Source organism: Aquila chrysaetos, chromosome 3, assembly GCF_900496995.4.
Source record: "Aquila chrysaetos chrysaetos chromosome 3, bAquChr1.4, whole genome shotgun sequence".
NCBI classification, from domain to species: domain Eukaryota; kingdom Metazoa; phylum Chordata; class Aves; order Accipitriformes; family Accipitridae; genus Aquila; species Aquila chrysaetos.
The window spans coordinates 3,869,212-3,892,803 of NC_044006.1; the positions used below are offsets into that span (position 1 = coordinate 3,869,212).

Below are 23,592 nucleotides of genomic sequence, written 5' to 3' on the forward strand. Positions count from 1 at the left end.
GGGGAGAGGGCCGGGGGTGGGGGGCACCGGGCCGCGGCCAGCCCGGCCACCGGGGGCAGCCCCTGCCCGCCCGGCGGGGGCACCACCGAGCTGCTCGGGCCCACGGCGCCGTTACGCGCCGGCGCTAGGACCCGGCAGAACCCCACCGGCCTGCGAGAGGAAGGCGTGGCTACCCGTGCTGAGAAGCCGAACCAATGAGCGCTGGTCCGTTGCCGGGCTCATTTACATTCCGGCGCGACGCATCCAATGAACGTGCGAGCTACCGGCCGCCCTGCGTTCCCCGCCGCCCCGCCCGGGCTGCCGAGGCGGTCGCGGCTCATTCGGAGAATGGCCGCGGCCACGGCGTGCGGCTCCCCGCCTCCCCGCCCGCCCCGGGAGCAGCAGCAGCAGCCGCCGCCGCGGAAGCGGGGCGACTCCCGCCGGCGGCAGGCCGCCCTTTTCTTCCTCAACAACATCTCCCTGGACGGCCGCCCGCCCTGCCCGCCCGCCGAGAAACCGCCGGCGTCCGCCGGCCCGGGCGAGGGGGAGGAGGCGGCGGCGGCGGCGGCGGAGCCGGCCGGAGCTCCTCCGCGCTTACTGTCCCCGCCGCCCGCCTGCCAGCCGCCGCCCGCCCTGCTGTTGCCCGGCGTCTCCCCCGCCGCCGCCGCCGGAGGCAAAGGGGAGGCGGACCCCCCCCGCGGGGGCATTTTCCTGCCGCAGCTGCTGCTGGGCGGTACGCTCTGCCCGCCGCCCCCGGCGCCGCCCGCCCTACCGGGGATGCTGGCGGCCGCCAAGCCGGGAGCCCCGGGGCTGCTGAGCCCCACGCAGAGCGCGGCGGGCGGCGGCGGCGGCGGCTTCGCGCTGGAAGCTCAGCGGCAGAGGTGAGCGAGGGGACGGGGCACGCCGGGACGGATCGCGCATCCCTACCCCGCCTCGCCCTGACCCCGCGGGGCGTGGGAAGCGGCGGGACCCCCCCCCCCCCCCCCCGGGGGGCCCTGGGAAGAACCGGACTTTCCCAGGGCCCTCGACCGGCCGACGGCTCCGGAGTGGCGGGGGGGGGGGGAGGACGAGGACGGGGGTTGGGGAGCGGAGCATGGGAAACGGCCGCCCCCGGGGAAAGCGGCCGTGGGAGGCGGCGCCGGCCCCCGCTGGTCGCCTGGCCCCGGGAGGGAGCACCTGCCCCGGGGCAGCCCCGGCGGAGGTGTGCCCGGGGTGGGGGGACGGGGGGGGGGGGGGGACGGACACGACCGGGGATATTCAGCCTCGTAGGCAGCCCGGGAGCGTTGCCCTGCTCTGCCCTGCTTTGCTTCTGGAAGCGCTGGGTGCGCGGCTCAGCCCCGGGGATGGACGGCTCGCAGGTTGCGGGAGCGTGTGGTGAGGGGGATTTGCGGGGTAGGTCACTCGCTGAGTCTCTGGCTGCAGTTCTGCGGTATCCTGAACCCTGCCTCCTGCTTTTCCCTAGCCTGGTTTTGGTTTTTGTTTGGGTTTGTTGGTTTTTTGGGGGTTTTTTTTTGCATTTTTCTGTTTCCAGATGAAGCCGACGGAGTCCTTGCTGGGTAGGACTCTTCCTCCGTGCAACGGCCGCACTGCTGATGTAGTGCCTTCTCCTGATCTCTGCTGCTCGTCTATGCAGTAACTCTGTATATTAATAAATGCTTGTACGCTGGGAACTCGGGAGTCAGCCTCAGGGGAGGGTGTTCTGGCCTTCAGTGCAGGATTACCGCTGCGTTTCCAAGGGACTTCTATCGGCCTGAAAGTGTTGGTTTTCTAATCAACTGGAAGGCGGGCTCTTGCTCAGATCTTGGGGATTTGAGCTCTGAAGGAACTCTTTTCAGGCCGTTTCTTGCATAAACAGCTTTGTAAAGCGAGCTGGCCCTCTGAGCCTGCAGATAGGCAAAGCAGTATCAAAGGCTTTAAGTCTCTGTGGTCTTTATAGTGGCTTCCAGAGCTTTGTTAGTAAGCTGAAATAGAGATGTTGTCTGTGCTTTAAAGCCGGGGAGCTTTGCTAGTGCAGTTGATGGGTGTTCCCTTTCAGGGTACATCTCGCAATGGAGGTGTCCTGCGTATCCCCAGGAAACGGCTGCTTAGAGGCTCAGGTGAATTTAAAGAGAAGTAGCTGTTTTTCAGTAAGGTGTGGGGGTCCTCAGGTGTGTCATCCCTCCTGGGTTTTTTCCTTCTTGGACTGTCATTTACCACCCGTTGCTTTTCTATGTGTAATGGAAGAGACCTTTCTCTCCTTACTTCTTGGAGAAATTGAAGCTGGGCCTGCTGGATGGATGCCCTGTATGCACAGATTGCACTGTTGTGTACCGCTTGTGGGGTAGGAAAGCCTGAAGTGAGGGTGTTGCTGTGGCACAGCTCCTTCCTAGCACTCCTGGTCCACAATAGCCGCATATAGCCGTGCTGTATAATTCCATTTCATCGCTTTAATATTGCAGGTAAAGCTCTCGAGGGCAAGTTTTGCGTCAAGTTTTTGCATCACGGTTACCTCTGCGGGTGTGATGCTCGGTGTGCCTGTGCGTACTGAGTTCTGGACTGATGGAGTTTGTATAAATGATTCAATCCTTCCCCTTCCCGTGCCAAGTCAATAGGACACTAAGAAAATATTCCTAGGATCTTCTCATTTGATGTCCTTCCTGCCTCTTTCCTTGGCATCTGATCTTAGATGTTATGTTCTGCTATAGTAATTCTAATCAATCCACCTGAAAAGAACGATAAATCAAAAATAAAAGGTAGAGAGAAGTGCGAGGAGGTAATCGAGGCAATGAAAGGGCTTCTGTCTGAGTAATGACAAAACAGGCCATGATTTTTCAGCTTGGAAGAGATGGCTGAAAGGGTATATTGTATTGCATTAATCATTTTGTGTACTACTTACGAGGGTGATTTGGAGCGAGAGTTCTTCTACTTTTTGTCTTTAAAGAAGAAAAGGGTGAGTGGAGAACATCCGCTGAAACTCTCAGGCAGAAGATCCACATCTTTACCTGGCGATACACACATCTTCTGACAAAAGGACAGTTTTAAGCTGCCTGTGGTGATGTGTTGGACCCAACGTATCTCCTCCCAGTCATGCTGGGCACAGGAGTGGATGAGATGGACCATCCCTCGGTAATTACGATTTCACCCTCGACTTGCAGGGTGAGGGACTTGGAGCACTTTATTTTTTCGCTGGATGGTTCCATGGTTTGTTCTATGACAAAGCAGCCCTTCAGCCCTGCGGAACAGCGGCGTCTCCTCTTGTTGCAAATACATGAGGAGTGATTTGGGGGCTTTCTTTCCTGCAGAACGGTGGTGGTTATGCTGCTTCCCCTTCTGTGTGTGGCATGCTGCTTGCAAAATAAGATTCAGAAATCAACAAACAATCACAAAATGGGTTTCCTTTAACTGGGACTCGGGAATCTGGGTAACATTTTGCCATACAGTAATGCTGCTACTCTAGATAGGTTAACTGCATGCATCGTGGAAATATACAGGCATGTGAAGTCGTCAGAGGGAAGGGGGACGGGGAATCTGCGCTGGGACTCTGGGCATCTAATCTTTGGTGCCTGCTTAAGGCAGTTGCTCTCCTCGGAGTCCTTTTTTAGTCACTGTCAAGAGCTGCTTTGAATTGCCCTCAGTGGAGCCTCCCTGAAATGCACCAGGAGCGCGGGCTGAAGGGTCTCCAGGTTCGCTCGGTCCGTGTTCGGTGACCAGTGCCGCTGCGGTCCTGTGCCGTGCCCCGGGGATTTCATCGTGCCGGGGCTTGCCCTAATCAGTGGACATCACTTTATCTAGAACTGGAGGTTTCATTGGGCAGAGTTTTATTACAAAACTTGATCTTGAGTTGATTATGAAGTTGCGAGAAGCTGATGAGACTGGCCAGCGTAGCTCAGGGCAGGTTGTGACAGCACCTCTGCTAGAGTCGGTGGTTAGTTATTAGCAATAGGCAGGATCTTTAGTACAGCCCAAGGAATCGGTGATCTGCTCGGCTGATGTAACGTGGAGTTTCTCAGAGCTGCTCAGTAGCTGGCGGGTCCTTTAGGATGGAAACTTCAGCGGTGCTCGCTTCCTTGGAGGCACCGTTCAATCTGGATGCTTGGTTTCATTGTGCTGCTGGCTGAGCATTATGAACTTAATGACTTTAACCTTCCACTTTCGTTTTCCTAAGGAATCTTCTGTTTACAGGATCTTAAATTACAATGCCGTGTTATACCAGCTTGCTTGCTTAATCTGCTTGCCAACCCTTGTCCCTTCTGCTTTTCCATCTTGCTCTGTTCTTTTGTTCTTTCAAAGGACAAGCCTCACAAAAAGCAGTGGAGGGAGGCAGCAAACAGCGAACAAATCGCCATTCACAGATTTTTTTTAATGAATTTCTGCAGCTGGGTCTGAAACTGGCAGGGCTTTCTGGGGAAATGCAGATAGCAGAGGGCCCTGAAAATAGCCAGGTTATGAAAGCTTCATTCTTCATGAATGGGAACAGGCCTGAATGTCAATGCTTGTTGTGCTTCTGAGGTTTCGGTATAGCGCAATGTAAAGCGGCTGCTTTTGCCATAATATTTGCTGCATTTTGCTGGGCCTACGAATAAATACGGAGACTACATTATTTGCAACTGATGCTTTAATGTCCTTGGTGTGCAGTGGTCAGGGAGCTGAACTGAATGCTCGTGGTTGCTGATGAATCAGAAATGACTGAGCTAATTTAGGTCATTTTAAGGGTGGGAGTTTAAACAATAGTTGATAACAGTAGCACTTTGGACCAACTCTGCTTTTAAGTGTTAATTGGATGCTGGATTGCTGAGATAGGTGTGATCAAATTAGTTGGGTGGAATGGCAGAAATGCTTGGTCAGGCTTTTTATGCTTATAATGGTTAATGTGTTGTTTTGTCCTCCTGTCAGCTTAGTGGCTGTTTTCACTTCAAGAAATATAAATATTTTAAAAAAACCCCAACCCTCTGCTAATAAACAGATTTTGTTGAGATGGATGAAATACAATGTTTAAAAGTCTTAGTTTTAGTTTCTAGCCTTATTTGGAATAACCTGAGCCCACATGGTACTTTTCAGGAAGCAGCAAGATCTTGTCAGAGCCGGCAAACTTTGACCTTTCAGGCACGAACAGTAGACTGGGATGCGCTGCTCAGGGCTGAAAATGAACATATTCTAAACCTGAACTTTATTTAAAAGTCAGCTGAAACATTAAGGCGGCTGCTTCTCAGCAAGCACAGTTTGCTTTGACAGCTTTCTCTCATATTTGCAACTGCAGGTGAATTGCATGTGTCTAATATTAAATGTTTATAATTTATAGATGCCTGTAGTATTTATTATCTGACATTCCCAGCCAGGTATGTTAATCAGAAGTAGTAAGTTGTATGCCTAGCAGGAAGCTTGGAGATCACAAAATCCATATCCTTGTGTCCCGCATACCTCTGCGAATGGGTCTGGGTCAAACAATCCTAAACACTGCTAACACCAAGGTTGTTTGACCTCTTCATTTAAAAGAGTCCAGAGGCTGCTAAAGTAACTTTGATCTCCAGCCAGAATGAGTCTGTACAGAATGAACTGTACTTGCAGCTGATTTCACCAGCTTTTCCAAGCAATTGTGCAGGAGCCCCAGCAGTGAGTTTCGGGATGCTGTGGGAAAGGGGATGCTCTGGAAGCACCATTTTCACCTTTCCTTTTCCCTCGCTGCCGGCTCGCAGTTCCCCTCTGCAGGAGATGATGAGGGTGGTCAGAATGATGTTGTCTTGCTTCTTCAAGTCAATGAGTCATCAGCTGAGAGGGGAAAATGCTACCAAATGAAATGTAAACAGCTGAATAGCTTAACTTTGGGGAGGTGTTGGTGGGGCCCTGTTTCAGACATCCAGTAAGCAAGTCCTGTAGGAGTGTTACGGCCGGTGAGGAGGACGTGTTTGGGTTGTCAGGACTCCTTACCATAACTTTGCTGAGCCCCAAAGTCCTTCTTGATAATTGCAGAGACGTGGGCTGCCCGAATTTGCATCTGCTTTGCCGACCGACGGGACAGTTATCTCATTTACCTGTAGGTGAAGCTTCTTCGGGGCTGTTGCGTGCTCTTGGCACCATGACTGAACCAGTTCAGAAGAGTTATGAGTGGTGGTGATTTTTTTTTTTTTTTTTTTTTTCCCAAGCTCCTGTGAACTGTGGGATGAGGCAGGGAGGGAGGGAAAGATCTCTGCTTTCAGTTTTAAAGAGTAGTTCTGAGCTACAGGTGAGCTCTTCTGCTCTGGGTTTAGGTGTGGTTTGTTTGATTTAAAAGGGGAAAAAAAAGGTGGAGAGAGGAGAAATGACTCTTGCAAAATTCTCTATCTTTTTTTTTTTTCCTCCAGTATGTGTTTTAGTTATATTAAATCTCGAAGACTTAACTTCAGCTGTCATGTGTTCCTCCTTTTTCCATCTGTCAACCAGTTAAAGCTGTGAGGCTGTCAGGCTGAGTGAGCCTGAAGATGCTTTTGAGCCTTCTTTTGAAGATTGTTCTGAAGTCTTCTGGCTCTGTAGTTTGAGTTTAAAAATGCGTATCTGACATGCACACGAGCATAATGAAATTTGGATTCTTTAATGAGCACGAGGTATTGTTGATAAAGCAGGTGACTGCAGATGGAGGGTGCTCAGCTAAAGCCACTCTCATGCTAGCTCTTCAAATGCAGAGCTTTAAACTCCTAACGTTTGGTTTACAGTAAATTATATACACAACAGCTATAAGTTGTTATGGTCTAACCTCTGAAAAAGATGTCAAATGAAGAACCTTTAACTGGTCTCGTAAGTGCGAGCGAAGCAAAAGCGTTTCACGAGATGGCATTTGTGAGATGTATTGAGTCTTTAAAACTAAAAGCTTGCTGCCAGCTGACCCTGCTGCCTGATCCTGGGAGCTCTGAACACCCGGACTCTGTGCAGCCACCTTCCCCGGGCAGCGTTCCTCTTGTGCCAGCTCTCGCTCAGCATCGTGGTACCCGAGCTCACCGTAGCCTGCAGACCAGCCTCAGACCCAGGTAGCCATTTCATTTGCTAGCCAGCCACAGGACGGGCTGAACTGCTACCGGTCAAAGCTGCTTGCTCGACAGCATGAACGGATTTGCATTTGCTCTGTTGTGGTCACTACAATTTAAGCATAAAATTTTGCCCTGGTCAGGCTACAACCTCTTGATTGTGGGTTGGAGGGGATGACTGATGTTGTGGTGGAAAGAAGCAAGTGCCCATAAAAACACTGGGAGACCTCTCTAAACCTTCTTCAACTGGGTTTCCTCCAGTCGCCTGTTTTGAATTTTCTTCTCCCCAGTTAAAAGCTTCTCTCTTTTTTTTTTCTTTCTTGGGAATTTTATTGTGCTGAAGGCTTTTATTTTAACAAGGCACATGATGAAATGACAGCATCACCTCTTGGGGAAGTGCATGAATATTTCTAGCATAATGCCCCCTGTTATCAAGGACACGCTTTGCATTTCACTGGCCTGTTTTGGTCAGCAGTTCAGTGCTTAGTGAGCAGAGCACAAAGCACAGAGGGAAGCAGGTTGATGAGCTAGGAGTACCTCCAAAAACTGGTAGAAACTTGGAGAAATACAGTTACTGGCTGTGTCCTGGCCAGCACACCTAGTTTGCTTTGTGAGAAGCAGCAGGGATTTTAGGAGTGGGCTTTAGAAGTGGGCTCTGGGCACAGCAACCCTTACATCTGGTTTGGTGGTTCTGTTGCAACAGACGGCTTTCATACTTACTGGAAGGCCTTATTTTATCCTTGGATTGTCTAAACACTCTTAGCACCAAAACAATGTGATTTATGAAACGCAATGAATACAAAGCTCATTTCCTAGTAGCATTAGGTCTTAATCATATGTGGTTGTGAATCAGCAGTGAAGTAGCAGCCACTGTGAAGAGTATCTGATTTCCTTCCTTGTTAGTATTTGAAACTCTCCGGGCTTAGAGCTTCCCACTTACTCTGCCTCCACCTTCATTCAAATTATACTTAATTTCTGTTCCTTCTTGCCTGTCCCGTAGGCTGAATGACACGTTCTTTTCCTTGCATGTGGCCTTACTGGTGTTTGAGGAGTGCAGGATTTTCTCCTGGCTGTTTGGGACCAGCAGGAGAGCCCCTGGTGCCCCTTCAGTTTTGCAAACAAACCTTGAATAAGAGCACAAAGGTGAAAGAATTGAGCCTCCTCATCATCCTGAGGTCTCTCAGAGGGACCCGCTCTGAAGCGTAGAGGTACTTTCCATGCTCATGTGGCTAATTTGGGTTTACTCTTTAAAATGAAGACTTGTATTTATTCTCTGGCAGTCTGATACTTAAACAAATGTTAGAACGAGCTCCTGGGATGGTGGCCTGCAATCCAAATGGCACATTTGTGGTGCCATAAAACAGTGAGTAGCTGACTTTGTAAAGAAGGAGCACTTAGCTGTATGCTTATTATTGGTTATGCAGGGTATCTTCTCTGCTGCTGCCTCTCATTGAACACCAGAGCTGAAACCATCTATCCATGAAAATGGCTCGCTCGGTGCCAGGCACTTCGTGGTGTTGATTCTTCATTGAAGTCATTTCTTTCACCACATATGTGGGTTTGATGGTGATTCAATATAAATGCGGTCCCTGACTTCTTTTGGCTTTAATTACTGAGAACTTGTTGCTACTGGTGAGCTGTACTCAATCTGCTTTTGAGCAGAAAACTCATTAATTTGAGCGCTGAGGGTGGTAAGGCACAGGGAACTGATATGAGAATAGGGATGTTCACACTCGTATGCGCCGAGATGCAAGCCTGAAAACAGTAAATGTCCCCTGGGCTGTATAAGTAATGGCAGTTGTGAAAAAGTCAGCTTAAAAACTGGAACTGGTTTTCTTAATCCCTTGATGCCAGTATTTTACCTAGTTAAACTGAAGCACAGTTCATACCTAGTTGTTGGCTTGCCTGTAAGGAAGGAAAACGACACCACTTAATCTTTAAAATATGTCTTGGCAAAACAAATCTGACAGGTATGTCTTCCTATTGTAAACTGGATTTGGGATCTGGATTTCTTGTGCAGATTGCCTTTGACTGTTGTTACTAAGCTAGTGCTTCCAAAAACCAGTAAATGATTTTTGTCCTTGTTATATTAATAATTCAGTCCCTTGACAGCTGTGATTATACTGAGGCCTGTAAAGGACCTTACAAAGGGATGTCCATATTAAAATAAAACTCTTTCAAGTGAGAAATAGGAAACCAAATTCCATTAGTCCCTAATTTTACACAGTAATTAAAAATCCTTGACCTCCCCCATTCCACCCATCTATTAGCAGTACGTATTGCTGAAGAGCAACAGAGGATACAAGCCTTGCTGCTAATTTTAGCCCAGTTGCCTGGGGGGTGCGTGCCTGCGTGGGTGCACGCGGCAGGGCATCCTTCCCCAGCAAAAGGGCGATGGATGCGACTCCATCCGAAACAAATCCGCCCTGCCAGTCCCTTTGGCTGGAGGAAATCTCGAGTCGTGTTCCTGGCTTTTGCAGCATCTTTGAACGCTCGTGTCGCGGGGCTCGGTGATCCCGGGAAGCGGTGAGGATAAGAAGTCATGGCAGAAGATGGATTCCGGGTGGTGCATGGGTGAAAATAGCTGAGCGCTGGTTGAACCCTGGCTGTGCGGTTGGCTCGGAGTGCAAACCTGTCCTCGTGAGAGGTGGGGGTTAATTGGGATGGGAGGAGAATCCCAGTAAGATTGTAGAAACAGCCAGTCCGTTCGCCTGCTATGGCAGAAATGCAGGAACCAGAAGGGCAAAACAGAAAGAAGCTTCAAAATCGCCAAGCGGCGGCTGGGCGCAGGGGCTTAAGTAGGATCTTTGGCCGCTGTAAGGCCCAATATTAGGGGTTAAAATGAGATTCGTGAGGGCTGTTTGTTTCCAAGCCTGGAAGCGGAGCCTGGGAGTGCTGAGCAGGGACGTGGGTGCCCAAAGGGCTGCCCCGCTGTCCCTTAGAGGACACAGTGGCCCAGGAGCAGGCGTGGAAGAGGTTTGCATGTGCCTGAAGCTATGTCTGATAGCGCAGGGTTAGTATCTCTTTTGCATTCAACTATCATATCTGCTAAAGAACGGGCAACTTGGACGTTTCCAACCACAGCAACATCCTAAAACTTCACCCTTGTCCTCTTGGGTGTCTGCAGGTAGCCCAGCCCGTGGGTGGGAAGGGGGAAAATACTCTTGGCGAGCCATCGGAAAGGTCACTGTTCTTTAATCTGGAGCTGTGACTTAACCAGCTTTTTCCTTTCAGTTTGTAAGACAGGACATGTAGGGATTACCGGTGCTATACATAGATTGCTCTTAGCTGTGTCCTGTTCTGCTGGGAACACTTAAGAGCTGTATCAGCCTCGGGGCTGGGGATCCTGCGTGCTGCTCTGTGCGTTGTTGTTTGCCCTCTGCAGAGAGTTTCTCTGCCAGCACGTGGTGGGACACGGGCAGGACGAAAAGAGGACACTTCTGAAGCTGGAAGCACTCAGAAGTTGGGTTTCCTCAGTGGGAAATCCATCAGAAAGGATAAATGTGTGGGCTGGTTACTCCTTCCCAGGATGGGAGTCAAAATGCAACTCTGAGCTTAATTTGATGGGTTTTTATCTGAACACAAGGGGTTTTGTGGTGGTGGTGTTTGTTTTTTTTTTAAGTGTAGGTTTAGATCATCAGGGATTCAGCAGTGGTGTTGGATTGTGTGTGTATCCGTGTGTGCACATGGAGATAAGCTAAGGCGTAATCCAGAATTCCTCTGCTTGATAGCCCCTTATCTCTGAGCATGTGCTGTGTGTGTTTTCTCTCTTGGCGGGTCCCTTCGGAGGTGCTGGCTGCGTAAACACAGATGATGTTTTTAAGCCCAACCCTCGCAGAACTTTAACATTTATTGGCTCCTAAATTAGTGAGGGGAAGCACCCAAAAGTGAGCTCCTGGCCAAGGACGTACAAGCAAGCAAACCCTCTATAGTTTGTCAAGAAAATAGCTGGTATTGGCTAATGGGCGTGTTTGAACTTTCTTTAGGATACTGTTGAAATTACAGCCTGCTCCACAGAATTCATTAACACTTTAAGATTGGATACTTTGATTTCTAATTGTCAGGTAGCCTGTCGGTGAGGCTGTGTGTAAGGTAACTTACAGTGCCTGTATAGATTTTAGTATTCTGTTTTAGCATTTAAGTTGCATCTGGCAACAAATGCTCCATGTAAACTACTTAAAATCCTTTGAATTCCAGTGGATCAGAGCACAAGCAAGAAGTGTTATCGTAGATGAAGCTGCTTAGCACAGGATATGTGACTCGGTGTTTTTTCATCAAAGCTACCAGCCACTGAAGTGATCCTGTGCTGCCTGTTGTTGAAGTGTGGATTGGCTGCATGAGAAGAGCACTCAAACTGAAGAATATATATATATATGTGTGTATTTATATAACAATAAGTGCAGACTACTCAAAATGTTAAATTTTGCAGCATGCTCCAAGTACTGCACTACCTAATAAAGAAGTTCTGTACATGAGTGGTACTAAGGAATCTAGCAAGTCTCTCTTGGACTGCAGCGAGGGAGCTGTGTTGCTGTAAAAGGTTGGCTTGAGCACACAAACTGTTTTGGGTACTCTTAACTGGATTAGTGCGACCTCTTTATGTACACCTCTTGTTTTGAGATTTGAGGGAGAGTGTCTTGCTTAGCATCTGGGATTCCTCCAAAGTGACAGCTTCACTTGAGGACAGAAAACATTATTTACAAGCGAAGCTAAAAATGAAGTTTCCTGTTGGCAGAGTGGGGATGAGTCACTGTGGTTTTGAGTCAAGGGGCAGGATCCTCCCTTCACTGCGGCAGGTTTTTGCTTCCAGATATGCTCTTGCAGAGCAGCAGGTTCAGGTGTTTGTCACTTCTGTCCCCGTTACTAAGAAAACGGGACAGTGTTCAGAAGATGTGATGCTCCAGGTGGGTCTCCACCATGGTGGCCGAGCACACCTTCATCGGCCTTCATCGAGAGCAGTTGCACCTACAGCACTGGGGAGTTACTAGTGTGGGTCTAGCCGTGGCTCTCCCAATCCATCTAGTTACGTACACCGGCATCCTTTTACAGAACTACGTGATTTTTTTTGTACCGGTGCCTATTGTCGTTGGCGTTAGCTGTGTTTTCCCTTTGCTCACCGCGCATGGCGTCTTTCTGTCTGCATCCAGCCAGGTCTGCCCCAGGAGGGGAGGACGGCGGTGGATGTCACCAGCTGTGTTCATGCCAGGAGGTTTGAGATTGGCCTTGACATTTCATGAAGCGTTTTTTTTTCTTGGAGTTTAGATGCCAAAGTAGACTGGAGGAGCGTGTGTATGTGAAAGCATTAAACTTTCCTGTGCAGTTCTTGCTGAAAAGCAAAAAAAAAAAAACCCCAAAAAAATAATAATATTAAAACTGAAGTGCTGGTGAAGGGCATTGAAGCTGTGCCAGGAATGTTCTTCAGTAGCACCCTTAATAGCTGTCGATTTGTAGGAGACGGTCTCTAGCAATACTGAAGGTGTTAGTCCTGTGGGAGGATTTACCTCTCTTGTGTTTACAGAAAGGGACGCTAATTTTTCATCCTCCCACCTGTTTGAGTTGTGGTCTTTTTTTTTCTCTTTTAAGAATGCCTGAACAGCGCTGCTGAGAACCTGGAGACAATCCCCTTTTGGGGAAAAAAGTACAGTTTTATAGGGAAATATAAATTATTACAAATTCACTGGAAAAGGGCACTAATTATATTTTATTAAGGAGATGGTAAGGAGACTTTGGCATTCATTCTCTTGATGTACTTGAAGACACAGAGAAAATGGTAAATTGTTTCTCTTGAACTTGTGGTGAGGAATGAGGAGCTAATCTGGTTTCAGGAATACTCCGGTTGAAGTGACATTTATGGCAATGTATAAGGAAGAATACCGGAACACCACCTTTTCTGAAGTGCTGTATTTAGTGTTCGTGGTCTAGCTTGAAGCAAGAGGGGCAAATGCCACTGTTGCTAATAATCTGCTTGTTGTGGAAATCTGTAATTTTATAGCAAGTCTTGCGCCTTGGTGACGCTGCCTGTAACAGCGATGTGCCATGTAGAGGGAAACTGCCACGTCTCACTGGCACAGGTTTTGGCAGGCAGCTCTAGCAATAGCTCCAAGTAGCTCAGAAGAGAAGAAATAACTTGCAAGAAGGGGGGGAAAAGAGGTGAAAGCACCTGCTTAGTCACTCAGGCAATTTGCATTTCTAGACACCACACTTAAGAAAAAGCAGAGGGATTTTGTTCATGCCCAGAACTCTGGTGTATCTCTTCTGTAGCAACAAAATAGTGTGGTTTGGTTTCTTACCCAGCTCAGGCTGGAGAGGAGGAAAGGTAAAGTCACCAGGATTAGCAGATTGACCAGCTGTTTCAAAACCTTGAAGTGCTGGGCTTCAAGACCAGACTTAATCCCCAGTAGTTTTTTTTTGATCTTCAACTTGAATCAGCTGAAGCTACAAATGGCTTTGCTGTGTAAAAACTCTTCCATAGCTGTTAATGATTAATAAATGCCATTTTTCTTGACCTCTCCCCCACCGTGCCCCTTGCACCCACCCAAGGTGCCATGCTTTTGCTTTGGTGTTGGATGTTAACATCCAGGCATGAGAGCCTGGCCTTGGTCTGTCCAAGTGGTTTGGCTGCTCATGGGTGCCAGAGCTCTGATGCAGTTTAAAGTTTGAATTTTTTTCCAAAAGCAGATCTTGTCAAACCAGAGTCCTGTAGCTTTTGTCTTGTGTGCTGCTTCTGCGTTGACTTCCATGGCAGTATTGTCCATTGAGTTGCTATGTCACTTTGGAAGAAAACCTTGAATGCATGTGGCTTGTGCTAAAAATGTAGCACAATTTAAGCTTAAACAAAAGCAGAAAATATGGAATCTGATAGTTGTAGTGTCAGCTTTTTGCTGGTGGCAGTTGAATCTGAGTGCATTGTTCCTATGGAAATCGCAGTCATAGTTTCACAATTCATTTGTAAATCTCTACCAACAAAGAATGACTTGACTTTGACAATAGTAATGTATCTTACTTTGGCAAAGTCTTATTTTTTTTGCTTAAGTGTAATATCCTATTACTGTTACACTAACTCACATGATTCCTACTATTATTCTTGTGCGTTCCATTCTGGGATTTCAGATGGGTACCAAATACACTTTGCTTCCTCTAATAACTCTCTCTATTGTTTTCTGGAGACATCTGTCAATTTTATTGAGCTACCGTCGTAGACTCTCAGCCTGCTGACTCCTGCAGCTGGAGACAACTGTGTTCTGAATTGAGAGTGCACACAGATGTTTGGTCATCATACAGATATACCTGTACCTGTCTATAGATTGATATAAAATGACTTATTCCCTTGCCTTGATGAGTGGGTGGCTTTTTGTGACATTTCTTGTAAGATTTTTAAAGGAGTATTTGGAAGCTTTTTAGGGGTTTAACTTATAGGTAGGTGTTCTTATGTGTTGAAGATAGCGAATGCTCTTGTTAATGAAGTTGGTATAAATATGTATTTCAAGGGTCCTAGAGGGGGAGACAAGTTCTTGGCCTTTTTAGGAACTTCAGACTCTTAGTTAAGCACTCTTCATCAAAAAAATCAAAAACCCCTGCCATTTGTCCTAAGAGTTCATAGATCTGTTGCAGTTCATAAACTCAGAGGCCATGAACTAATATTGTTCACTCTTCGTGGTGTTGTACATTTTACAGAAGGCGTTTTATCTCCCAGCGCTGCTCTCTAGACTTTTTAGAAGACATAGTGGAATATGCCAGTGTACGAAGGTACTTTTTTCAAAAGCAGCATTAATCTCAACTCGTTGCATGCAGTCCTCTCCTCCCACCACCCTCTTCCACGCCAATATCTGAGGTCCTGCATGCTAGTGCTGCCATCTGATCATACGACTGGCATGACTTTTTTTTCAGAGCACTTAACAGGTTTTGTTTTTTTTTTTTTTTATAATTGCAGAACCAAGCATATATCTGGGTCTCCAAGACACAAAAGTTTGAAGAAGATGCACTTCATCAAGAACATGAGGCAGTATGACACCAAGAACAGCAGGTAACTTTTGGAGATCGAGGTGCCTCCTGTACTCAAGTAGGATGTGCTTGGCTGTAGACTCTAATTCAATGCGATTAGCCATTTAATATCAGTGGGAACAAGGTGATGTCCTTGGGGTCTTGTTAGTTTTGTACGTCTATCCAAAGCAGTAGGTGCTCATATCTGCTACATCTGCAGCAATATTCTGATGGTTCTGCCATGCTACTTTGAGGAGGTTAAATCATTCTCTTCTAACACCCTCCTTATCTCTAGCACACAGACTGCTTAGAGCTGAGGAGGATTTAAGGAGAATGGCTTGGTTTAGCCGAATTCTTGGCTCATAGTTGCTGGGCAGAAGAGAAGGGCGAGGCTGCGTTCATATTTATTATTAATAGAGGTGTGAGACTTCATCTAAGTGTAAAATATTATCTACATCTTTTCACAAGGTTTATGTAAAAATTACATAAATATAGATATGTATTTAAAGACTAGGATCTCTTTTGAGGAGCTCCCGAGGTGACGGCAGTTTCTGAATGCTGGGTTTTGGTGCAGAGCTTGGCTCTAAGGACCTACAAGGTCAGCATGAAACTTCTGCTTTTGTGCTGTTTTCTGAAAACATAAAATCCATAACAGCATCTATGTGACTTTTAGAGCAATATAAGAAGAGTCTTGTGTTCATGTCCCATAAAAAGCTGCTTTGTAACTTCGGAGTCTTAATTCATATCCTCATCTTTTCCCATCTGCTTACAGGATAGTGTTAATCTGTGCTAAACGAACACTGTGTGTGGCTTTTTCTATCCTACCTTACGGGGAGAGTTTACGGATCAGGTGAGTCATCTTTAACTGCTTTGTGAAATGGCTGGTCTATTGTTTGCAAAAGGTCTTTTTAAATGAGCGTGGTTGGTGTAGGTCTCCTGTTTTGATGCAGGTGAACTTATTTAACTTACCATTTATGTGTGAGGACAGGAGCTTGCTATCCAGAGCAGTAAAATCAGACATTGCCACAGTGTCAAAGTGTTTGTTCAAGCTCCAAGAGAAAAACAGCGGAAAAGGTAGACTTTTCTTCAGGTGTCTATTCACATTTTGAAAGCACTTCAGTCCTGTGAAATCCCTGAAACCAAGTTTGAACACGTGATATGGCTTGTTGCTGTGTACGATTTCCTGTATTTCTAAAGTGGCCAGAAATCAAATGTCTTTAGTGCAACAAACAATTGTGTCTGCAAAAAGCATACAGGGCGTCAGGGAAGGATGCCACAGCCTTTATTGGAAACAGTCATGGTTTTATAGTGAAGTTACATCTAAATAAGTTTAAGATGCTCTAAGCCATGAATGTCAGTATTTGCAGTCTAGGGAAAACAGAAACAGTTTAGACTGATTGAAACTGCTTTTAGTGTTTGTACTGCATTTTTGTATAGAACTGTCAATATGATCACTTACAAGAATCAAAACCTGCTAACTGGATTTCCCTGCAGCTTTGCTCAGTCCCTTGTGAAGTCTTAAGTTGATTCTGTGAAGGTCTGTGATTTTACAAGTATACCATAGAAAATACTAATTTTATTCTAATCCACTTTTGGCAAAACAATTGTGTTGTCACTTCTGTCCTGTACATAACTTATGGATGAAGGAAACGGATGTTTAGTGGTGGGAACTGTATTGTATGCAAATACACTTGCCATAAAAATAGTTGATGGGAAAATATTCTCTCACTTAATAGAACAGTAGCAAGGTCACTGGAGCTATTTTACAGCAGTTCTGAGCACTGTGTCAGTCTGCTTGTAAGCTGGCAATACAGTTCTTCAACTGAAAGCTGCTTTTTCGCATTGGAATATAGGTGACAAAGCTGCATGCTGCCGTTGCTGAAGCAGAGTTCTGCTAGCAGCCTTAATTCTTAATTTGGGCCTGTGTGCACAGTGGTTGGAAAATTACAATTGAAAGGCAAGTTTCTAATCCTGGAAAACTAGTTATATAAATCATGTTTGCTGTTAAGTGTTTGAGCATCAGTGTGTTTACAAATGGTATGGTCTTATGCAGAAAGACCATATTAAAAAAAAAGTTTACATTTGCTAGGTATATTGTTACAGATTTGAGTTAAAATTATATGAAATCTGATTCTTCAGTTAATGAACATCTCTACGTTTTGAAGAGTACTTAAAAATTAATGCTTTCTTGGAGATGGGATTGGGGGATTGCACTGTCCTCACATAGAACTCTGACCTGGTGGTGTTGGCCATAGCTAGTGGGTGGACCTGGTGTTTACTGTAGAGGAAGCTGGACTTATGCTCCATTTTCCAATAGTGCATTTTCTTATCTATATTTAGTGATCTAAAGATGGAAGGACAGAAGCAACGACATCCTTCTGGGGGAGTTTCAGTCTCCACTGAGATGGTGCTTGGACTGGAAGGAGTAGAGCTGGGTGCTGATGGCAAGGTAAGGAATTTTTTTCTTTTTTTTTTTTTTTTTTTTTTTTTTTCCTTTTCTCTTGATCTCTAATGCCAATGACCAAACCACTGACTGGAGCGGGGGACAGCAGGTGGGTAAGCTGGCTGCTTTTAGCCAAGGACCATTTCATGCTGGGGCAAATCACTTAATTTATGCAGTGCTTTGCTATCCATAAAGTGAAAGTTGTAACTTTTCAGAGCAGTGGAAGTTTGTTTTGATCCTTAAAATTTGAACTGTTTGGCTTGTGGTGAAGCTGCTTCTGAGGAGGCTGTTGAAGGCCATGATCACTTCTGCCTCCGTTTCTGGAGAATTGATTTGACTCTGGTATCTCAGGCAACATGTGAGTGATGTTTTGATAGGGATATGGGTGAAAATTGTACCTCTTCAGTTAAATGTATATACTGCCGGAATTTTACTGATGTGATTCTCCCCTTTTCTTTGCCACCACACCAAATCTTCCACAACACTTCCATACTGAAGTCATGGAAGCAAGGCATTCCTCATCCAACTTTTCCCTTCTTTTCCTGTCCCACAGTTTCAGGGTCCCCACTCCCAAATACAAATGCCAGGGGACTCTGAGTTGGAAAATCTTAGATGTCTGGAAATAAGCTTTTCAATAAATTTTTCCCCTATAACTACTACAACTTTCTTTTCTTTAAGGTTGTGTCCTATGCAAAATTCTTGTATCCGACCAATGCCCTAGTTGTTCGCAAAGCTGACAGCCATAGTGCTGTTCCCTCATGTCGGGCTAGTGCTTCACGGAGTCTTCCTGGATCAAGATACAAACCTGTGACAGCAAAAACAATACCAGCAGGAACAGACATTGGTAAGAACAGCTGCCAGCTTTGTCACCACTTGTGCATGCAGCAGGAAAGCGTAAAAGGAATATATTTGTCTGAAACAATTGCAAGTGGTAACGTGCATTATTAAGAAGGATGTGCTGCAGCTGGAAAGAGACTGGTTTTAGCCCAACCTAGTAAAGAAGGCTTGTTAATGAAGTATAAGCGATGAGCCTTAGGACTGAGACTTGCACACATTCCTTACATCCTCTGTATATCTGGCCTAGTTCTGTTTATGCAATTCAAGGAGTGCAAAGCTTTTCCTTGGAAATGTGAAGTTTTATATTACTCAACAAGAAACACCTGGTGTACATGGATACAGGTGGTCCTCCTTGCCTTCTAGCACAGTAACAGTGCATAAGCCAATGATTTTGTGACAAGAATCCCTTCTCTTGTGTAAAAGAGCAAACCTGATAACTCTGCTGTCTGTTAGAGTATAGGCAAAATAATTCAGTCTTGTGCAGTTGTTTTCTGTGCATATTTGTGGATGACACACTTAGTTTGCACTAAGTGTAAAATGGTGCATCAAGCACGTGCTGGAGAAAGAGCTTGTGTGATTTTATTTTTTTAATAATTCTAATACTTGACTGGTGCATTTATGAAATGCAAACATGTGACTGTTGCTGCGGTTTGCCTGTACTACGGGATCTGCTGACACTCTTAAAGTTTGCTGTTTGAAAACTTTTTTAAAGAGGAAACAGGGAATTTAAAGCTCTGTATCTTGTGACCCAATATGTTTTCCTCGTTCCCTCAGGAGGTGAAGCTGGGGAAGCTGCAGAGTACGATCCAAATCTTCTGGATGATCCTCAGTGGCCCTGTGGAAAACATAAACGTGTTCTCATCTTTGCCTCTTACATGGTGAGTGACTGACATACCTGAACAGAGTGAGTGCCTGGAAGATCCTCATATAAAGAACTTCCTCTGGGAAGAAAAAGTTGTGGCTTTTTGAGAATGGGTTAGGAAAAATACAAATAATTGGGCTTGTACACTCAGCTTGTCAAGGACCAACCCGACACATATCTACATGTTGTTATTTGCTGCTTGTAACCATGTACTTACTAGTTTTCTAAGACTTTGTAGTTGAGATTCAACATGGTCCGTTACTTAGGACATTACAGCAATGTTAAATTGTGAATAATAAAACTGGGGTTTGCCTTTGCATTAGTGTCTTTGGAAGACTTGTTTGGCTGGCGGTACTGTTCACAAGAGAAATGATAAATTTTGCCTCTTGTGTTTCAGACTACAGTCATAGAATATGTGAAACCCTCGGACCTTAAAAAGGATATGAATGAAACCTTTAGAGAGAAGTTTCCTCATATCAAGTTGACACTGAGCAAAATTAGGAGGTAAGAAACAAGCATTGAATAATGAGAACATCTTCTATGCTGTACAAGGCTGCTTTTATCTTCCACTTGTATGGAGCAAATACTAGATCTATTAATAGTATATATGATTAAACACTAATCTCTTGTTGCCAGTTGAGCTGACTGTAGGATGACAGCCCTGTACAGGAATGTTTAGGATGCTGAGAAAGGGTAGCAGTTGGTTTTCATAGTTCTACCTAAAAGGGTTTTGTTTCACCAACGCTGGTGTACTAACACTAATAGCCAATTAACAGTGAAGCACCATTAGCCTTGAAACAAATACTTGTAACCTGATTGTTTGGCTGTAGTGCAGTCCCACTCTAACTGGATTGTCTTTTTGGACCTTCTGGCTATTTTCGCCTTTCAATTACCAGACTCACTGATGACCATGGACTCTAACAAGATTCTAGGATAAAGAAGAGTGTTAGGTTTGGGGAGTCTCAGTAAAGAAAAGCATTTCATGAAGGCAGGACTATACCACACAGAATTCCTCATCTTCCAGGAAACACGTCTGGCTGCTCATCAGCAAGATGCGCTGTTGTGCCTTCAGAGAGCTGTAATCTTGCTGGTATCACATGGCGGTTAATGCAATCAGGGCCTGCTGAAATAGCCGGCTTAAACACGATTCTGCTGAATCACCAGGGCTCTGTGTAACTCAGCTCCAAGTGGAAGGCTTGCTCAGGCAGAGTCTGTGTTCTGCCAGTGTCCTGCATACTCCTCTTTAGCTGTTTTGAGTAGCGTGTTTGCACAGCGATCTTCTTGCATGGGTGGCAGCCGTGAGAGGCAGCGTCCACCATAAAGTCTGCCTTAATGCTGAAGTGAAGGGCTAGCTGTTGTGGGAAGTGCATAAACCAGTTTGCCTTCCCTCTCAGACCTGATTCTTCCACGAGGTGTGTAGTAGACAGGTCTCTATTGTAGCAACTGCTGTGATCTGCACAGCTTTGATGTGGTATTCTGTAGTAGGTCAGGATGGTTCAGTCTTATGATATGAATCACGAACCAGTTTGGGAGCCCGGAGGGAATCATACAGCAATAGCCTGTGTGTCAATAAGACAGCTAAGCCCCTGATGTTTATGGGCAGATGAGGAACTGTTTTTCTACAGTGGATGTTGTCAGCCAGGTTAAATCAGTTCGTGCATCAGCTTCAGCTTGCTGCCAGCTGGACTTCTCCAGTCTAGGATCATACTCATCATGGTTTTCCAAATCGAAGTCTTGCCTGTATGCTCTTCTGAGTTCCCGTGCTGCAGTGTTTCTAGAGCATTTCATAAAAGGCTGCCACTTTCTTTTTTCCTATTCCCAGTTTAAAAAGAGAGATGCGGAACCTGAGTGAAGAGTGCAATCTGGAGCCGGTCACTGTCTCCATGGCTTATGTTTACTTTGAGAAGCTTGTCCTCCAAGGCAAACTCAACAAACAGAACCGCAAACTGTGTGCTGGTGCTTGCGTTCTGCTTGCAGCCAAGATCAGCAGTGATCTCAGGAAACATGAAGTTAAACACCTTATAGATGTAAGTACTATGAGGCTTGTTTCAGGTGTTGTCAAAACTTTTTCTCTAGCTCATAGAACAAGACAAAGAGTAAAGCCAACATTTTCACCAGTGCATGCTTGCATTTAAGACCAGCTCTTTCAGTCAGTTTTATGTCTCATTAGGGCTTTTCCTTGATTTTTTTTTTTTTTCATTCATTAAAACTACCTGACTGGTGCTGTGCAATGTCCTACCGATCCCACAGTGAGGTTATTTTTGCACTTACTGTTTCTCAGGCAAACATATGTAACTGTTGTGTGGGTGTCACAGCTGAGCTGATAAGCTGGTGTACTTGTCTGATCCCTGGCAACACTTTTGATTCTGTAGGTACAGCTCAGGCCATGCATCGGTGACTCCTGTTTTATGCTGACTTAATCTAACGGTGTGTTAGTATCTTGTGGATTAACTGATTCTGTTTCTCCCTCTCCTCTTTTTTTGTTATTACTATCATAGAAACTAGAAGAGAGATTCAGATTCAACAGAAGAGATCTCATTGGTTTTGAATTCACCGTCCTCGTAGCTTTGGAACTGGCGCTCTATCTTCCTGAAAACCAAGTTTTACCTCATTACAGACGGCTCACACAACAGTCTTAACCAAAGCTGCGTTCCAGCTGACTGCCAGTGGTGCTGGTGGATCATGTCACTGAACGCTGCTGCTGGAGTTGCCGCTGGCCTTTCTGTGCCGCTGTGTGCGTCCTGCCACGGCCACAGCTAGTTTTGAAGTCTGCAGTGTGTTACTAAACTGTCGAGGTGTGCATTATGGACACGTATGCCAAGTCTGGGGGATGGTACGAGAAGAGTTATTGGACTTTATTTTCTTTTGGACATCTAAAGCACAAATATTCACCAGTCAGCTGTTATGGCTGCTTATTATTCCTTATTTATCTTTTTTGGTTTTACTAAAACTGTTCTTCCCTATGAAGAATACTATGGTATTGTTTGTTTTTTGTTTTGTTTTTATTTTTTAAGCCTTTGTTGTATTCCTTGAGACTAAAGGAAGCATCACTTCCATTCCAGTGCACCATAAAGTTCAGATGTTTCTAAGAATCTTCTCGCATTTTTACATTAATGAAATGCATACTTTATTTTTTTTTAAAGATGTGCCTAAAACTGGCTGGTCTGGTACCAGTGCTTTTTAAGTTAGTTATATTATTTAGCGGGGAATCCTGAATTTGTATAGCCATTTATTCTTTACCTGCATTGGCCTTGCATATAAGGAAAACAATTCCAGTATATCTGCACTAATGATACACAGGGCATCTATTCTCTACTATACTATAGACCTATAAGTAGCAAGATTGAAATTACTCCATTCCAATTTACTTAACTATTAATACCTTAAGAGTATACACTTTATTTAAAAAGGAAAGATTGTTTGAAAATGTCATGAAGTACCACATTGAACAAGGTAGCTGCAGCAAAGTGATTGCCATCCTAATTCACTCTTCAGTGGAAGATGAGTGCTTGACTAAGAGCAACTTGCTGTTAAATGTATCATTTATGATTTTATTTGTTTCAGTGTTCAATAGTCTGAAATAAGCACCTTTTTAGTAGACTGTATTATATATGGTCTTACGTGCTCTGAGCAAATACTTAAGTCAGTAGAGCTACTGCTGCCAAACTAAGCCAATGTAACAAAGCATGCTCAATATTTAAAATGCTACTTTTTTACTCTGTTCTTCCAAGCATCGCATCACTGTGATGGTCCTCATAAAACTGGCATTTGTTGCACATCTGAACAGCCACTTAATGGCTGGTGCCCAGCAGCGCTCTAATGCTTATGCAGAGGTTAAATAACTTCTCTGACCATTGGCTAGTCTTTCATTTATTTTTTAATTATCCAGGTTGAGAATGAACTCTTATATGTGGAACCTTCTGTGATATTGGCTCTTGGGTTTATTTTCTGAAGCAATATTATGATACAAGTAACTGTGTGTCCATTTGCAAGGAACAAAACTGATGCTTGGCTATTACAACTGAGAAATTTGTAATTTAAGTTTGACTTCTAAATGAAATACTAGACCTCGTACTGAGGTAAGGGACCTGCTATCTAATATGTAAAGTAATGTAAATTCCTGTTCCTTGTATTAAATGTTGGTTGTAACCAAAACCAAAGCTGAATCTTTGCTCTTCAGCTGTGTTTTGTCTGAAGCTAATTTGGCTTCATTAGAATTGCAGCAAACTTTAACAGAGCCCTTTCCTCTTTAAGGCTCAAAATGTATTTTTCATATATAATAATTACAGTGACTATCAAATCTTTTGTAACTGTGTTCAGCTGTATGTAGCTTCAAGTTATTTGTGTAAAATTTAATATGCTTGTGATTTTTCTCTAACACAGAAGGACTTTCCTGTCTATGTAAGTGAGGTGGTAGCTAATAAGTTAGACAATAAGCTTGCCAGTTATCTTCCAAAAGGTTTAAAAAAATTGCCTACTAGTTAAACATTCTACTGAATATAACTGTCCTTGCATGC

The 23,592-nt window shown here is 45.0% G+C and overlaps 1 protein-coding gene across 2 annotated transcripts; it reads left to right on the plus strand.

Annotated features, from left to right (window-relative positions):
* Positions 1-303: 303 nt before the first annotated feature.
* On the plus strand, positions 304-23,431 carry CABLES2 (Cdk5 and Abl enzyme substrate 2). 2 transcript variants are annotated; one of them, XM_030009465.2, is made up of 10 exons: positions 304-860; positions 14,628-14,699; positions 14,884-14,976; positions 15,706-15,783; positions 17,274-17,382; positions 18,055-18,220; positions 18,988-19,091; positions 19,473-19,579; positions 20,898-21,102; positions 21,574-23,431. In XM_030009465.2, the coding sequence occupies exons 1-10, from the start codon at positions 328-330 to the stop codon at positions 21,712-21,714; spliced, it is 1,608 nt and encodes a 535-aa protein (XP_029865325.1). In that variant the 5' UTR covers positions 304-327; the 3' UTR covers positions 21,715-23,431. The 2 variants fall into 2 exon arrangements, with proteins under 2 accessions (XP_029865325.1, XP_029865326.1); XM_030009466.2 differs by lacking the exon at positions 14,628-14,699 and having other exon boundaries at positions 305-860.
* The last annotated feature ends 161 nt before the right edge of the window (positions 23,432-23,592 follow it).

Excerpts from the sequence above, each read along its gene's own strand:
- CABLES2 (XM_030009465.2), top strand. The coding sequence starts at position 328 with ATGGCCGCGGCCACGGCGTGCGGCTCCCCGCCTCCCCGCCCGCCCCGG. Across the intron at positions 14,977-15,705 it reads TATGACACCAAGAACAGCAG|GATAGTGTTAATCTGTGCTA; the intron begins GTAACTTTTGGA and ends ATCTGCTTACAG. Across the intron at positions 17,383-18,054 it reads AGCTGGGTGCTGATGGCAAG|GTTGTGTCCTATGCAAAATT; the intron begins GTAAGGAATTTT and ends CTTTTCTTTAAG.